Below are 18,362 nucleotides of genomic sequence, written 5' to 3' on the forward strand. Positions count from 1 at the left end.
GATGACTGGAGTTTTGCCAAAAAAACCCAAGAGGGTTCATAGATCTATCATAAGGATTTATCTAGTCCACAGCAAATGACTCGCGGTAAAGACATGATAAATCCGTTGATAGTTGACCACTTGCTAAAAGTAGGGCGACAATCTATGGTAGGATGCTTTGAAGTGACATTTTATGCTACTGGCTATGGGGTATTTGCTGTCTGTGGTTTTGATACTCCACCTACTGTCCGTGATTTTGTTACTCCATTTGCTACCTATGGTTTTCATGACTTGCTCTCTGTGTTTGATTGTCACACCTACTATTCATCACTTATAATGCATGTAATGGTGTTGGTGTGATGTTGCGTGTGTGTGATTGGTTAGTGTTTTGACTTTGACTTTAATTGTAATATGATACATCAGTGCCACGTGATGTATCATGGTGAGATGGAAGTTGAGTGCATGATGATGTAAGTGAATTAAGTGATGATATAGGAGTTGACCTCAATTATAGAGGATAAACTCCTAACTATCATGTATGATCTGACATTCGGTTTGAGAGTCTTTACATCTCAAATCAGTTTTATACAAATGTATTTATTTCCGTAAAAAAGTAAAAATATAAAAGAACTATATAGACTTTGATTCCCTATACCCTAAAGGGATACGTGGGAAATTTAAATAAGTACAAGTTTTTTTTAAAATAAAATTTTAAAATTTTAATATAATAATATTAAACCGTGACGAATTGTGAACTGAATTATGAATCGACGGTTCCAAACTATAAATCGTAATCGTCTTGGACGATTAGAACTAAGAGTCGACCTATTAGAAATTGCCGAATCACGGTTCTAAACTGTTGAACCATCGTTTTCGAACTATGATTAGGTCTACTTTCAGATGCCTCAACTCTCAATGATGCAAACTTGTACGGAGCGATGCGTGATATATCAAAACTATATATATAATTACGTTACACATCTCATGAGCTCTTAATTTTTTTTATTTTAATTTTTTTATACTTAATATCATAATTTAATCCCTAAATTATAAAGTCAAATTTTAAATGACATACCTCACTCGGGCACAAGTAAAAACAAAATTGAAAGCATCCGGTGGCGGCCGCATAAATTTAATCAATAAGTCTATTATATCGTGATGATTGTATATTCATACAAAATCAATTTAAACACAATAATAAATTATTAAAATACTAAAAGTAATAATAATTTATTGATTATTATTTTATCTAGCAGCTCCAGCCCCGTATTGTTCACGCTATATAGTTCATGTTGATTTTCCTAGTACTTTTCTCGTGATTATATATTCAAATAATGGGTACCAGATCCTTTCGGAAAAATAAAAAAAAAACAACAACATAAGAATGACCCAAAGATGAATTATTTATAATTATCATCGGATCCTGATCCTAATCCGATTACATTTAGTTCGGATTCCTCTATGATTTCAGTCAAAACGACTGGTAATTATAGTTATGATTTTAAATTGATCGAGCAATATAAATTAATTTAATAAATCTGTTATTAATGAACATTATTATAATATAAATTATTTTAAATCAAAATTACTATAATTGCTTTTGATAATTTTGATTAAAATTGATTTATACGAGTAGTTCAATAAACTGTTCTGTAACAAGGAAATAGATTTTTTGATTTCGTTTAAGAGACGAATTACTCATAATTATAATTATAATTAAATCATGATTGTGATTTAGTCATAATTATTTGTGATTTTTTTTTAATTTATCGTCCCTTCCAAATTATAATTTAATTCGAAGAGAATGATTGAAAATCATCCGGAGGCGGATGAACAAGTGGCTAAGTTGTTGGACATCGATCATTCTCTCTAAATTATAATTTAATTTGAAAAAGATGATCGAAAATTATTCTAAAGGCCATCATCGATGGACAAAATAAGATAAGATAAGATGATTTATAACATAGGAAACAGATATTTTCTTTTTCTTTTTTAATAAAAATAAGACATTGTTTTTTATTTTTTTATCCTTAAAAATTACTTTATGAATCATATGTGTGAATGTATATTTGCAAAAAAGGCCGTGAATTTTAGGAGAAGGGAGAAGGTACATGGCTGAAGCAGCACCACAATTAAGTGGCCGATGACTTCCCGAACGCCACAAGCAACCACCGGCTCCATCGCCATGGCGACGGCTGTCGGACCGCCTGTGCGCGCCTCGATCGCCGCCCTCCGATCTAGCTCACCTTCCAGAGAGAGTCGACGGGGCGGGACGGGGAGCGTGCTCCGGGTGCTCCGGAGCGACCGGGACTTCCTCCGCGAGCGTCTCCGGCCCCTGACCAACGCGCTGGGAGAAATCCTCTGGCTGCGGAACTTGGAAGACCCCGGCGCAAAGGACGCACCCATCACCGACTCCGCCTGGCCTAGAATTTCGCATCCGCCGGGTCTGTGCTTCACTGCTTTGGTCTCTGTGTTCGAACTAGTAGCTGAACCTGGTGGCTTATTCATACTTTTAGGAATCTGTTTCTTCATTTTATCTGGAGATTTGAAAGGATTGATCAGATCAAGAAGTATTGCTCTGTGTGTTTCTATTAGATTTAGTAGGGCGCTCTGTCTTGTGTTCGTTCGTGAACAAGTAAGGTTTCAGTCAATTTACTTACCGACTCGAGCCACTGTTAAGTGGGTTTGGATCATTGTGGACATAGTGGGACTTAAGTTGTATCATTTGCGAGAACAATGTAGAATTTCAATTTCCATTGACTAAATAAGGAATTTTAGTTTGCGAATAGAAGGTGTGCCTGCGTTTGATACTTGTAGAAGATTATTTGATCTGAATAGCGAACACAATGCTAATCAAGAACATGAAGTTGAGAACAGGGCTTCTAAACTAAATCATTGGGCCCAGCAACTGTGTAGGTTCAACAAATTCTTACCGCATAAATGTCAAAGAAGATGACTGACAAATGAAATATGCAGAAGAAGGTTTGTGAAGCCCTTTGTGCCGCCTTGTCTCATAATGACACCTGATGAAGTGGAGACCATACTTCCTCGGTCAAAGATGAAGCAGTGAAGCAGGATGAGGATAATGTATCACCCACTCAATTGACACAATCTGTTGGGACCTTGACGTCCGCTAGAGGGGGGGTTGAATAGCGTCTCATCCAAATCATCGCTTCCTACGCTTGTTAGTGCACAACGGAAACAAAAATACTAACAAACAAAAGGAAAGCTAATCTTAGAAAACAATAATCAAGAAGCAAACTCAATGACATGTTGTGTAACGTGGTTCGGAGATGAAACTCCTATTCCACGGTTGTCCATAAGGTGGACGATCCTGACCCGTCGGTGGATGACTTCCCGGAAAACCTCCGGCTAGCTCGTGTAGCTCCTTGTGGGTGGAGAAACCTCGCCACAACCTTATACAAACACGCTAGATCACTTGGGCACTAGGAGACTCTAATTAGGGTTAACCACCACTAATTTCGTCAACTTTAACCAAGCTTCCAATGCTTGGTTATATAGGCCACGGGTTGGAAAACCCCGCCTACCAGTTGACTGCCAAAACATGCAGTCGACTGCCCTTCGTGGAAATTCGACCGTTGCAGCCCAACGGCTCGATACCAGCCCTCTGTTTGCTCCCAGTCGACTGCACCAGTCGACTGATGAAACCACCAGTCGACTGCTACAGTGTTGCTACAGTACAGTACTTTTACAGTAAACCATAATTCTAGGATTTTACCCCCAGTACATTCACTCAGCACTCGTTCTCACCCGACCAACCTAGACCTAGCCTTCTAGCCTCCTCCATCGGCCTTGCGTCCCTCGGATGCCTCCCCATCCTTCACGTCTTGCCTTCTGGAGCTTCCATTGACCTTGTCATTGTTGTCGGGTCTTCATTTGCCAAGAGGTCGCACCTCCGGGACTTCGTCCATTGCCAAGTCACACTTGGACTTACGTTGCCAAGACTACATGTTTGGACTTACACCGCCAAGACTCATCCTTGGACTTTCTTCCTTTACCAAGATCACACTTGGACTTTTCTTGTTGTACCTGTATCCTGCACGCTCACAATGCATATCAAATACAACAATAAACCTAACTTAAACCTTTACCCAAACATCAAAACCTAGGGTACCCAGATTGCTCCAACAATCTCCCCCTTTTTGATGTTTGACAACCCGTTTAAGTTAGGGAAACAATATAGCAATACATATGAAAGTAAATATGCAAATCAACTTATGTATAAATAATGGAACCTAAATCCCTAGGCTCCCCCTTTACCTAAGCTCCCCCTTGAGCTAGGATTTCTTGCAAAGGTAAACTTCTCACCCTTTGCAAATAAATGAGCAATCGCTCCCCCTTCATTTAAGCTCCCCCTTGAGTTAGGATTTCTTGCAAAGGTATGTAGGTTTCCCACTTAAACCTAAACTTCTCCCCCTTTGCTATATATCAAAAAGAGCTCCAACAATATCCTAATTATTGGACTCTTTGACTTCTAATGACCATAAACATCATGTATTAATCCCCCATAAGATTACATACATGTTTTCCACTCTTTTGGTCATTTTCTAATGCAAAAAAAATATTTTCAGACCGTATCAGTCGACTGCTATAAGTCCCAGTCGACTGCCATCGTCAAAATTAGTTTACAGAGACATTCTGTGCTTATGAACAGTGTTACCAGTCAACTGGTATAAACCGCAGTCGACTGCCATCGTCAAAATGAGCTTACAGAGATCTTCTGTGCTCAAAATTACTGTTACCAGTCGACTGGTAACTGTACCAGTCGACTGGTAACTGTACCAGTCGACTGGTACTTTATGTTGGCAAAAATCAGCCTTTTTGACCTACATTCAGAAATGCGCCAAAAATTCCACAGACCTCCAAAAAATCCCAAATTTTGTGGAGAGGTCTATTTTATCCATGTCTACTTGGGAAAAATATATATAAAAATATATTTATCATAGATCCCAAGATTGACACAAAATTCAAAACTAGTTAAATGGTTCAATTGAACCTTGGCCTAAAGTCCTAGTTTTGGCTTCCTCTTGATGTATTTGGCCATACTAAACCATAATGCATCCCTAGCATTGGTTTATATGACATCTATACATCAAAAACTAATTTCATGTAATATGACCCCAATGTCATATTTTCATGCATGAAACTTAACCCAATTGTGCCAACCAACTACAATAGAGACTCAAATCCATCTCTAATTCCTTTGGCACATCTTGGTTCACTTGAGATCATTTACCATATGTCCCAAAGACTCTTTGAGCTCCCCCTTGAGCTCTTAATCTTAGCCACCTCTCTAGGTGACTCATTTACTATGACTAGGCCACTTCGGTGCACCTCGGGTGACACTTGGCCTACAAAACTCACATTCTTAACCTTAGACACCTTGTCTTCGGTTAGTTTCTTATTGTCCTTCACCTTGAACACCTCATCCTTGCCATAATTATATGTCACCCTAGCATATTCCTTCTTATTGGCCTTGGATGACTTTCCTTTATCCTTGGTCACTCCTCCCTTACCAATGTCATGTGTCACCTTAGCACTTGATCTCCTTTTGGTCTTGGAAGGATCCAATTTGACATTTTTGAATCTTTGACCACTCAAATACATGTCAAGTCCTTTAGGTCCAATAATGAACCTCTCTAGGACTTTCTCCATATCCTCAAGCTTTGCCTTCAAGGTTTGATTTTCCAATTCTAGGGTTCTAACCCTAAAGTCAACATGTCCACTTTGGACATCCCTAGACCTACCTACCTTCCTAGGCATATGTCTCCCTTTCTTGGGATTAATCCTTAGATTTTCACCTACTTTTCTTCCCTTTGGCAAAGTAGTTTGGGTCTTATTAGGTCTACTCTTACTAGATTTAGCATGAATAGGTCTCCTAGGGTTATCTTCTACATTAACCCTATTCCTATCATTATATCTAAATCCATGATTATCCTTGGGTAAATAATAAAAATTATTTCTAGAATGCATGGAAGAATTTAAATTTGAATATGAATTCAAATTAGTGTTTACCTCCCTTATCCTCGAAGCTCTCTTTTTCTCCCACTTCTTCAAGTGCGCCAATTTCTTGAGCTCTCCTCTCCTTGGGCACTTTGTGTGATAGTGTCCCCACTCACCACACGTGAAACACCTAATGTTCTTCTTCTCCTTCCTACAACTCACATTAGTTAAATCAACCTTGTTGAGTTTTGGCTTTACCTCCCTTACCTTTTGGACCATTGGACACCTACTCTTGTAGTGTCCCATCTTACCACACTCAAAGCATTTGATGTGGTCCTTTGTGCTCTTCTTGGTAGTTGAGGTGGAGGGTTGAGCTTCCAAGATCTCCTCTTCCTTGGATTGCTCTTCTTCCTCTTCACTTGAAGATGTGGACGGTTCCACTTCTTCCTCGCTTGAAGATGTGGATGATACCTCCTCATCTTCCTTCTCCTCCTCGGATGTTGAACACGTGTCAACATTCGATTGGTCCTTCTCCTCTTGGACCAATGAGCCCCTCTCCTTGGGCTCCTTCTCTTCTTGGATTTGTGTAGGACTCTCATGAAGCGCAATTACCTTTTTCCAAAAGTCACTTGCGTTCTCGTATTCACCTACATTCAATATCGCATTAGGAGGTAATAAATTAATCAAAATTCTAGTTACCTCCTTGTCCGTCTCCGATTGCTCCCTTTGCTCCTCGGTCCAATATCGACGTCGGATACGCTTTCCCTTCTTGTCCGTTGGAGCTTTAAACGGTTCCTCCAATGCAATTTATTTGTTCCAATTCATTTGGAACCACATCTCCATGCGTTTCCTCCAATAGTCGAAATCCTCGCGCTCGTATGGAGGTGGGATTCGGATGTCCCATCCGAGCGGTCCCTCCGACTCCATCTTCTTCCTCTAGCCGCTCTCTTGGTGATTAGTCCAACAAGAGCTAACCTCGCTCTGATACCACTTGTTGGGACCTTGACGTCCGCTAGAGGGGGGGTGAATAGCGTCTCACCCAAATCGTCGCTTCCTACGCTTGTTAGTGCACAGCGGAAACAAAAATACTAACAAACAAAAGGAAAGCTAACCCTAGAAAACAATAATCAAGAAGCAAACCCAATGACACGTTGTGTAACGTGGTTCAGAGATGAAGCTCCTACTCCACGGCTGTCCGTAAGTTGGACGATCCCGATCCGTCGGTGGATGACTCCTCGGAAAACCTCCGGCTAGCTCGTGTAGCTCCTTGTGGGTGGAGAAACCTCGCCACAACCTTGTACAAACACGATAGATCACTTGGGCACTAGGAGACTCTAATTAGGGTTAACCACCATTAATTTCGTCAACTTTAACCAAGCTTCCAATGCTTGGTTATATAGGCCACGGGTTGGAAAACCCCGCCTACCAGTCGACTGCCAAAACATGCAGTCGACTGTCCTTCGTAGAAATTCGATCGTTGCAGCCCAACGGCTCGATATCAGCCCTCTATTTGCTCCCAGTCGACTGCTACAGTAGTGCTGCTACAGTAACACTAACAGTACTTTTACAGTAAACCCTAATTCTAGGATTTTACCCCGAGTACATTCACTCAGCACTCGTTCTCGCCCGACCAACCTAGACCTAGCCTTCTAGCCTTCTCCATCGGCCTTGCGTCCCTCGGATGCCTCCCCATCCTTCACGTCTTGCCTTCTGGAGCTTCCATCGGCCTTGCCATTGTTGTCGGGTCTTCATTTGCCAAGAGGTCGCACCTCCGGGACTTCGTCCATTGCCAAGTCACACTTGGACTTACGTTGCCAAGACTACATGTTTGGACTTACACCGCTAAGACTCATCTTGGACTTTCCTCCTTTGCCAAGATCACACTTGGACTTTTCTTGTTGTACCTGTATCCTGCACACTCACAATGCATATCAAATACAACAATAAACCTAATTTAAACCTTTACCCAAACATCAAAACCTAGGGTACCAGATTGCTCCAACACAATCTACCCTCTATTGACCAAATACGTTATGTCGGTGGAAAAATTAAACATGCCGATCAATCATTCAAGTGCCTTCAACTACTTAACTCTCTAATCTTCTAACATCTCAATCATTCTCCTCTGCTTCACACAACCAGTCCCTGGAAGAAAATTTGTATAAAAACAATTGCTATTACTAGAAAATTTAAGTTATTCATCTCAACCAGTATTGTGCACATGATTTATGCATATGTTTTCTGTTATTTTTGAAAAACATGAATGATTTATATCATGTGTTTTGTGTCTTTCAAAAATTGGATGACTAAAGTGTTAGATTGTTTATCAGTTATCATTGTTGGGATCTTAGATGGCTAGAGGGGGGTGAATAGCCTCTTTGAAAAACACTAAACAGAAATTTCTTCAAGAACTTTGTTAGCACAGCACAGCGGAAATAGAAAAACTAAAACGAAAGAAAACAAACACACAGCAGACACAAGGATATACGAGGTTCGGGGATAACTTGCCCCTACTCCTCGGCGTGTCCGTAAGGAGGACGACTCCTTGATCTTTCGGTAGATCACACCCCGGACTAGATCCGGCTAAAGATGTCTCCTTCTCGGTGGAGCAACCTCTCAACAAAGTCTCAGATGATTATAGATTTAAGCACAAGACTTACAGTGGCTGAGAAAAATATTAAGATGAGCTTACAGCCACGCGGAGAAGAGAACAGAGCAGAGAGCGCACAATCAACCTTCTCAGCAAAGAGCTCACAGCTTCACCAACTTGCTTTCTCGAAGGCTTGATCACAAAAGACAGAGTATTCAGAATTCTCCCTTTCTGAACTCCTCTTCTTCCTACTTATGTCTCTCTGCTCGAATCACCGCCGTCTGCGGAATCGCTGCTGCCAGCAAGGCGTAGCCAATCACCTCTCCTCCTCTTCTGATTCTCTGAACACATGCCAATGGAAATCACTGGTGTCTCTGGATACCAACCAATGGGTAGAAGTCAAACTGAGCAGCCCAATCGTAATCGGATTTCGCCAGTGAACGTTGATGCCCCAAATGTATCTGTTGCAGCAAATTACAGTGAAAATGGTACTTGTCTCCTTCTCTTAATGAAGCTTAGTTTGAATCCAAACATGAGAATGTGACCTGCAACCTGCAAGCTAGAAAGACTCACAGCAGATGGTTAAAAACAGATGGTGAAGACAAATACGGCAATCAGAAAAAGTACATGCAAAACAACACATCGTGGATCGGTCGCATCGATCCATGCTGGATTATCTCGATCGGTGCGGACCGATCAGAACTAATCGATCGGTCCCCGCACCGATCGATAGCGTGTTGAAAATACGCGGCTCCGATCGGTCGCGGACCGATCAGAATTAATCTGATCGGTCCCGCATCGACCGATAGCGCCTCCCTGAACGCTAGCTTCTCGATCGGTCTCCGACCGATCAAGAATATCAGAGGCTATCGATCGATTTACGATCGGCCCGCATCGACCGCAAACGCTCGCAGCTATCGACACCTCGATCGGTGGCGCACCGATCAGGTATAAAAGTTTCACCGGATCGGTCCGCAGAGCCGATTGTGCCACCGGATCGGTCCGCCGACCGATCCAGCCTCTGCTGGATCGGTCGAGCCTTCTCTGACCTAGTCCGGAGAAACGAGCTCCCTAGCTCTCTCCGACTTCATCTGGTCCTAGAGAACGAGCTACCGAGCCCTCTCTGACTTCGCATGCCAAGCTTCCTTGTTGGACTTTTCAACACCAGATGTCCGATCACCCTTGATCCATCTGGATTTTCCCTTGCCTGGCTTCACTCACCAGGACTTGCACCTAGCTTCACTCACTAGGGTTTTCACCTGGCTTCACTCACCAGGATTTCCAATCTGCCTGGCTTCACTCACCGGGACTTTCCAACTGCCTAACATCCCAGTTAGGACTTTCTCAATCAGGTCAACCTAGTCAACCTAGATTAGTAATTAATCTGAGTTAAATATCTGATACAAACTTAAATCAGTGTCAACAGCAAAACAACATCCAGGTCAGACTGTATCAACAATCATGTTGTCTCATTCACACTATTATCAGATGATACATCCTATGTTACATGGATTTCTGTATAGGAATCCAACACATGAATGAATCTAGGTGTATATCATCTTTATTTTAAAAAGCTTTTTCATTCAGCCAATGAGAGCGTTGGGTGTTCCATATGGGTGCTTGGAGATGGATGAACAGTCCAAATATCAAAGGGCACATCTACTCAACAAACTTGAACATACTTTTTCTTTCTTGTTTAAGAAGGATCACCAGATTTTTTATTGTCTGTCATATAGTTAATTGTTTGCTTTATTAGTCTGCTCATGTTCAAATACTTCTACAGGACTCTCTTCTTTGGATCTACTGATGGCTGATTTGGAAGCCTTGAAGGTGTATGCTAATTATTTCCAGGACACTTTCAAAATTTTTGTCATGCCTTTACCTGAGGTTTATGATCCTGAGAAAGTAGCACTTTATTTTAGTCTTCGTCCTCATATACTAGCTTTCAGAATTGCTGAGGTACTTCCCATGCAACTTTGCTAATGTTTCTAAATTGATCAGACCGTTTGCTCAGTTTAGGATATATTTCTAATTTGGCAGTATGTTATTACTTTAGGTATTCTTGTCATGGGCCTCTTTTGCTATAAAACTTCAAACCTCCAAAGCTTTCAATGTGAATAAGCAAAGTGTAAACCTTAATGATGGTATTGACAACTCACAGTATCTAGCTGGGAAGCTTGTTAAGGAGTCTCTTCTGAATCTTGGTCCAACTTTTATCAAAGGTAAGTGAGATAGTTCTTGGAGGAGCTGTAGCTTATTTTCCATCATCTTGTTGCATCCTCGTAATACTTTTCACCACTGCTGGTGAGGTTAAATTAACTATTCAATCTACTTGTTTGTGAAGTTGGCCAGTCCCTATCTACAAGACCAGATATAATTGGTTCTGATGTTTCAAAGGTAAAAAAGACTCGGATTACCATGCTTCTTAACGTGAACTTTCTCAGTCAGCTGTGAATAATGACTTGGATTTAGTTTTGATCGTTTGTCAGTTTTTCCCCATCAGGCATTGTCTGAGTTGCATGAAAATGTGCCTCCTTTTCCACGTACTGTTGCACTGAAAGTTATGGAGGAGGAATTTGAATGTCCTATAGAAAGGATTTTCAGTTACATCTCAGAAGAACCTGTAGCTGCTGCATCATTTGGCCAGGTGGTCCTAGTCTTTAAGTTGCTTTTATCAATACTAATGCAGCACCTATTTCTTTTTTATAGTTAGCTTAAAGTATCTACTGAGTCATGATGCTTCTGCCCAGCTCTTTCCCAAAGTTAATTAACCTGCGAGTATGAGTGATGGCAATGCCCAAATAGTTGTATAACTTATCTGAGTGATGATGATTTTAAATCTCGGTTGTTTCCTATTCTCATGATAAGCCTAAATATTCACTAGTTAAGTGGAACTCTGTAGCCTGACCAGTAAAATAACTTATATGCTATCTCGGTGCAATATCTGATTTAGATTTTTTGGCATTCCTATTAACTTGGGCAGGCTAGCAAGTTGACTATTCAGTAAAATCTATTGCTATTTGTCTATGGTTTTAGGTCTATCGTGGATGTACACTTGATGGTACTGTTGTTGCGATAAAGGTCCAACGCCCAAACTTGCTTCCTTCAGTTGCACGAGATATCTACATTTTGCGCCTTGGGGTTTGTATTATATGTTTTGATTTTCTAAATTACTTGAGTATCTTATAATCAGTTTTTCTTGTGTTTATGGGAGCATCATTTGTGTTCTTTTAGATTCACTATGTGCTGAAACCTTTTGTGTCTGAAACCTTCCTTAGTTTAAAGTTGAAACAAATTGTTGAGTAACTTGAGTTCTTGTTACTAATATTTGTTTGATTATTATTTATCTTGTTTATATGACTTCACTTGAGAAATTGCTTCTTTCGCTCGGTAGCCTGCTTTTCTTGGTGAATTTTTGTGCACCAAAATGTTCAGTTGGCTACAGATTCCGACAAAAGTTCAATTATTTGGTTAATTTCCTAATTTCCTTCATTAGAATATAGCATTAAACAGAAAATATGGAATGGAAACCTAGTAGAGATTGTTTCAGCTGACAATATGAGCCATTTTCTTCATCACATGATAAATTATTATGCTGGCGGAATCAATTAGTGTTCTGATGTGTGTTGAGATTTTTTTTGAGTATGCACAATTTTTATTATAATTTTTTAGGGGCATTGAAAGCTAAATTCCATGTAGTCCATTTTTCAGTAACCCTGACAATTTATTTTGAATCGAGAAGCCTAAGGGCTAAATTCTTTTACTAGGATTTAGCTCAACTTATAAAACATGCCCATGTTTACAAAATTTATTTATCTCACACATTATGAATTTCGTGTCAAATGCAGATCAAAATTAAATCTATATTATCCTTTTGTTTTCAAGGAAGACTAGCATATTCTGTTCCTGGAAATCTCCCGCAGGAGATTTTTATTCCTTTCAAAAGAGAAGATACTGCTCTTTTACATCAAAGAAGAAAGCTCTCTTCCATTGGTTTAGCATTTTTGTTTATACATCCTTTCCTACTTAATGCCCAATCCTGCAACAGGGCATTATTCTGAAAGACCAGAATAATATGGAGAAAGCCTGACACCAAAAGACCCAATTAATATAATATAAAACCACTTCCTTTAGTGCATGAACCTTAGATACTACTCATTACAAAGAAAGGTAGGTGCTTCTTTTCAACTTTCTCATGAGTCAATGTGATCAAATGCTAAGTACCATTCATAGTCCCAAACAACAAACTAATTCTTAGATGTTATTCCTTGTTCAATCTCTACTGAATGCTCATATAAGAAATCTGTGAATAAAACAATGCGGTACTCTGTACTCTTATGCTATGTAATTTTCATGCTTTTCTTGCCATGTTTTACAGCTAACACTCTTGAGGAAGATGGCAAAAAGAAAAAGTGATCTTCGCCTCTATGCTGATGAGCTTGGTAGAGGGGTAATTGGTGAACTAGACTACACTAGGGAAGCAGCTAATGTTGCTGCATTTTCGGTACTTCACGCTTGAATTAATTTGCTGTAGGAACATTATTATGTTAGTTTTCAATTTAGTTTTCTACACTACTGACTTGATGTATTGTGTCTTTATTTCTCAGGAAGTACATTCTCAATATTCATTTATCAAGGTCCCCAAGGTGTTTATGAATTTAACAAGCAAAAGAGTTCTCACCATGGAATGGATAGTTGGTGAAAATCCCAATGACTTGCTTGCCCAAGCCAAAGAATTTGGAAAGGAGAACAATCGATATCCGGAAAGGAAAAGATTAGAAGCAAAAGTACACCTTGTTGATATGGTATGCACTGTTAAATGATTTGTATTATTAAAAAAACTTTTCTTTATTGACTACTTGACCTTAGGAATATGTAAAACCAACTGCGAGTGCTAGCTCAAATCTTACTCTTTTCACATTCTTTGTTCAGGATCTTTTTGGTTGAACTACTTCAATTTTTGCAATAATGGAGTCTGAAATTTCTGCTTTTTTGCTTTTAATATAATCAAAAGATAGTGTCATAGTTTCTCATATACTCTTTCTATTTCTTACCAAATTTCATACTGGAGAAAAACATGAACACTTAAAATTGCACTCTGCCACCGTGTTCATGAAGCTGGATGCTAGCATTAGGACTTTGATGCTAAACATTGCCCATATCAGACAAAGATTATGGCCTTTTGTTTCTTAATGGATATTGGTCGCTTTTTCAGCACCAATCTAATGGCGTTTCACTTGGAAGAAACTCTCTTTTTCCAATTAACATGTGATTAATTTAGCGTGAATATGCTGAAGTGGTTCTCTTATAAAGAGTGTGTACCTTCTGTCTTTTTATGCCAGAACATCCAGAATTATATATGCTTTATGGTTTGACTTGCATTTGTATGTGATGGTTCGAGATGTAGGTGAAGAAAGGCGTGGAATCAACATTAATCCAACTTCTTGAAACAGGCCTATTGCATGCTGATCCGCACCCTGGAAATTTACGTTATACTCAAGAAGGGCATATTGGGTATGGAAAAAATAGTTATTTCACTAAGATAAGTAAATGATTTACTAACAAGTAAGCTGTATTATAACAAGCTAGATTTGAGTTTTTATTCATATTGCAATTATGTTCAGGTTTTTACCTAATGGCATGCTAGTTTATCATTGAAAACCTTTCTTTTTCTTTGATTTATGGTTTCTTTTAATTGTTTTCTTTGCTGAACATTTATTTTAGGTTTCTTGATTTTGGTTTGCTTTGTCGGATGGAGAAAAAACATCAGCTTGCTATGCTTTCTGCCATAGTTCACATAGTTAATGGAGACTGGAATGCACTTGTCTATGATTTGATGGAAATGGATGTTGGAAGGCCAGGAACCAATCTTCGTCGTGTAGCAATGGTTTGTCATCTTGACCATATTCCATTTTTGTTAACATTTTGCCAATTATTTTCACAGTTCGAGGTGACATTTGATGACATTGTGCTTTGTTCTTAATTTTGTTGACACTTACAAAATAAGGAAAACATACACAATTTACTTGTTTGGAAGGGAGAGATATGGAGAGGAGAATATAGATTTTAAGATCCTCTTCCCAGTTTACCTTGGTAAAAATTCAGGAAGGAGCTCCCATAACATTTGGTTGAAGGATTTTGGAGCAAAATTGTATCTTCCCAGAACTGATGGATGCGGGTTGTCTCCACCAAAGGGAAGGGGTAAAGTTCTCTTTGTCGCTTACCTTTCAGTGTGATGTAGATAATGGCAAAGTCAATGCCATATGAGGTACCCAATAAGTGTAAGTGCTGATTTCCAGTACCGACTGTATTAACAATCTACCCTAGTATAATAGAAGTTCAGTATTGGAACAACAAAATATTGCAGCGAGTTTCCTGTACAGCTCCTCAGAAGTGTTGAGACTGGGTATTGGTTGGTATTTGAAACAACAAATGCTAGATGATAACTTCTCTCTTGTTACACCATTCTTCTGATTACTTGTATATTCTGAATGTAAAAGCTTGCCTTATCTTATTTTACCTTGTGAACATTTCAAGGATTTGGAAGAGGCCTTGGGCGAAGTAGTCTTTATCAATGGAATTCCTGACATCAAGTATAGTCGTGTAAGTAGATCGCTCCTTTTAGTTTCCATATTATGTGATTGCTTTAGTGTTTCTGTTCTCAAAACTTGAATATTCCTCGAGTGTCTGCAGTATATGATTTCCTTCATCAATTTTCAGAAGAATATGCAAATGTAAAAAATAGGAGGTCAAATGATAAAAGCTTTCCAAAATTTAGCCACTGATGTAGGATAACAATGGTAATTAACCAGATCCGTCAAACTGCTTGCTAAATAGGTCTTACTGGTTTAGCTGACTAATGAATACATTTGTCCATATGTTGTATATTTTTCAGTTCCTACCATGTCATCCAATATAGGCAGCTGATGAGCTGAGTCCATGTTAATTTGAATGTTTGCTGATTTACCGTGTGATTTAGCTCATGCCTGTGGGACAGGTACACTGTCTTACCCCCCTATATAAGCTTTGTTGTTTTACAAAATAATAGGAGTTGCAGTTGAAGTGAGATCGTTACCGTCTAAACTTTTAGATCCATTGCTTCTGGTTATTCTCGTTTTCACTCTGTAGACTCTGTAGTCTGTACTTTGATTCAGATTGCCCCAAGTCATGACTCAAGGAGTAGTCCTTTGAATGCTGTTGAACTTATTCCTTTCTGACGGGCGAAAAGCTATCCTTAATCATTCACATAAAACATTTTATCCATGTTGCTTGAGCAAGTAAAATTTTGGATTGTTGATTCTGAGTATAATCAACAATATGATTGAATTTTTAGGCGAAGTTATGGGCTAAGGCTAAGCTAATCTGGTCATATTTCCAATGATATATTCGTAATTGATTGTAGTGACCAATGAGAAAGTAGCAAGGTGTGTTAATATGTAAGCCAGTTCCTTTTTTGTCTTTTGCAATTCCATCTAATTCTTTTACCTTTATTTAATCTATAGGGAAATACCTTAGCCAATAATCGTCATATGCTATACGTTTTTGCAGGTTTTAGGTAAAATTTTATCTGTAGCAGTCAAGTATAATTTTCATATGCCACCATACTTCACGCTGCTTTTGCGCTCTTTGGCTTCATTTGAAGGTCGATTTTTCTTTTCCACTGTTACCTACATGATTATATTGGTTCATATGGATTTTAGCGACAGTACTTACATGTACGAATGGAATTTACTTGGATGTCATATGATTTGTTCCATTCTTCAAGGTCTTCAATATTTTTCCCTATAGCAGGGTTGGCTGTAGCAGCAGATCCAAATTTTAAGACGTTTCAAGCTGCATACAATTTTGTTTCAACGAGACTACTGTATGATAATTCAGCTGCAACCAGAAAAATATTGCATTCGGTATGCCTCTCCACGAGGTCAATTCTTTTTTGTGCTTTCTGAATTGTTACATCGACACATGGTCAATAATATAGATGCAGGAGGATACTAAAGTTCTAGAGCAAAACTTAACTAGTTTCTTTATATTTCCCTAGTCATATTTCGGCAGCCAAAGCTGTGACAGACTTTATACATTTAGACTGTTAATTTCTATGTTCCTGTACCAAAATGCTTTTAATGGGTAGGTTTTACACTTCGTTTCAGGTTGTCTTCAACAAAAGGAGGGAATTGAAATGGGACAGGATTTTGCTTTTCCTTAGGCTGAGTAACATGAGGTATTTATACAATGTCTCAAGCACTCAATTGAATTTATGCCATTTAACTCTTTTAAATAAACTTCTAGCAACAATTGGTTATGATATTCCATTTGAGACTCCAGTACAATCCCACATGTGAAAATGTGGGCTAACCGGGGGAGGTTGATGGGGCCATGGGGGCTTAAGCATTTTGAATCATTAGTTGATCCTACTAACTTGGTATGTAGCAAGGCTACTTTTATTACTTATTCCTACTGAGAAGTTTCAGTTGGAAAAGGTAGCATGTGAAGTAGCTTGAGAGGACGACGAGCCTTTAGGGAATTGTGACACAGTTCAGTTCCACATGAAAAATTATCACAAGCTACCCAGAAATTCTTATATCACTCTGAGGAAAAGTGGTATCGGTTGGATTTCTCCAATCAAAAGGACCTAAATAAGGGATGTAAGCATTCTAGGTCGGTGGTCGGGCGCACAAGTTTATTGTTGTCAAATAAAATCATACCTATATGGTGTCAAATATGTAACATTGTAAATTTATATATCTATTTCTCACTATTTCCTTAACATATTGAGCAAATATAAACGATCAGCCACACTAGACAATTTACCTCATTTTCCTTTCTAGCTTTCACCTTATGATTTTACTCAATGAATGCAGAAAAAACACATCTGTGGTAGAATTAGAAATGTTGCCTTCAAATAGATCATCATTTGGACAAACTGACAAAGGGGAGGTCTTCGATACTGCGAACCTCATCTTGAGGCTGTTAACGTCAAAAGATGGTGCGGTTTTCCGAAGAATTCTGATGACTGCGGTAGGTATCGTATTGCTTCCACTGTAATTCTGATCTTCAGAGGTTGTATCTTGTGTTCTTAGCAGGAGTTCACCATGTTAAACAAGTTTAGTCTACTAAGGACAATGTATTAACACACTATGTTTCCTTGATCGAACAGGATTCAACTTCTTTAGCTCGCACATTCATCTCTAAAGATGCAAAACCCCTCCGCAGAGATCTCAGTTCCGCTCTCGCTGATATTCTCTTCCAGTGGACGTCAGAGGCCTTCAGAAGAAATGGAGTTGAAGAGAGGAACAAACTTAACCGAAACATGATCCTAGAAAGTGAACAAATGGAAAGAAAACCAGCCTCACCATCCCAGTTATCGGTACCTTTGTTGCAAACTGTTCTCCGAGACAAAAGGCTCAAGGTTATATTTTACAAAATTGCAAATGGTGTAAGACAAGACTCGATGCTGACGGTGCGAGTATGTTGGAGTTTAGCGGCTGTCCTTGCTACTGCTGCAGTACTTGCGATGCATCGAGCTCTTGTTTACTGGTCAGAAACTCATGGAAGATCATTTTTACCAAGGCGAATCGCACTTAGCATTCCATGAGGCGCTTCTAGGAGTCTATAGGATATCGACATTTTTCAACAAAGAGAAAAATGTTACTTTGTACAGAATGTAGTTGAAGTAGTTTAACAAATGTTGATCAATTATTCTTTTAAACCACTTATGGAGTTGTTGCACCTCGTACGGTGTTTTGCATGGGGAGATTCATGGTTTGTGTTGAGTGTAGGAGTGTAACTGAATTGAGTCTAACAATAAGAGGTTCAAATTTGGCTCGGTTAG

General features: G+C 39.2%; 1 protein-coding gene across 1 annotated transcript; it reads left to right on the top strand.

The window, feature by feature from the left end:
- Window positions 1-2,069: 2,069 nt before the first annotated feature.
- On the top strand, window positions 2,070-18,362 carry LOC122023445 (uncharacterized protein slr1919-like). Its single transcript, XM_042581555.1, has 16 exons — window positions 2,070-2,423; window positions 10,317-10,492; window positions 10,590-10,755; window positions 10,878-10,930; window positions 11,037-11,180; window positions 11,570-11,674; window positions 12,912-13,037; window positions 13,141-13,338; window positions 13,941-14,047; window positions 14,258-14,420; window positions 15,071-15,136; window positions 16,082-16,175; window positions 16,325-16,437; window positions 16,681-16,751; window positions 17,392-17,548; window positions 17,688-18,362. Exons 1-16 carry the CDS (start codon window positions 2,123-2,125, stop codon window positions 18,123-18,125), a joined length of 2,478 nt encoding a protein of 825 aa, XP_042437489.1. The 5' UTR covers window positions 2,070-2,122; the 3' UTR covers window positions 18,126-18,362.

This window comes from Zingiber officinale, chromosome 9B (assembly GCF_018446385.1).
Source record: "Zingiber officinale cultivar Zhangliang chromosome 9B, Zo_v1.1, whole genome shotgun sequence".
Lineage (NCBI taxonomy): Eukaryota > Viridiplantae > Streptophyta > Magnoliopsida > Zingiberales > Zingiberaceae > Zingiber > Zingiber officinale.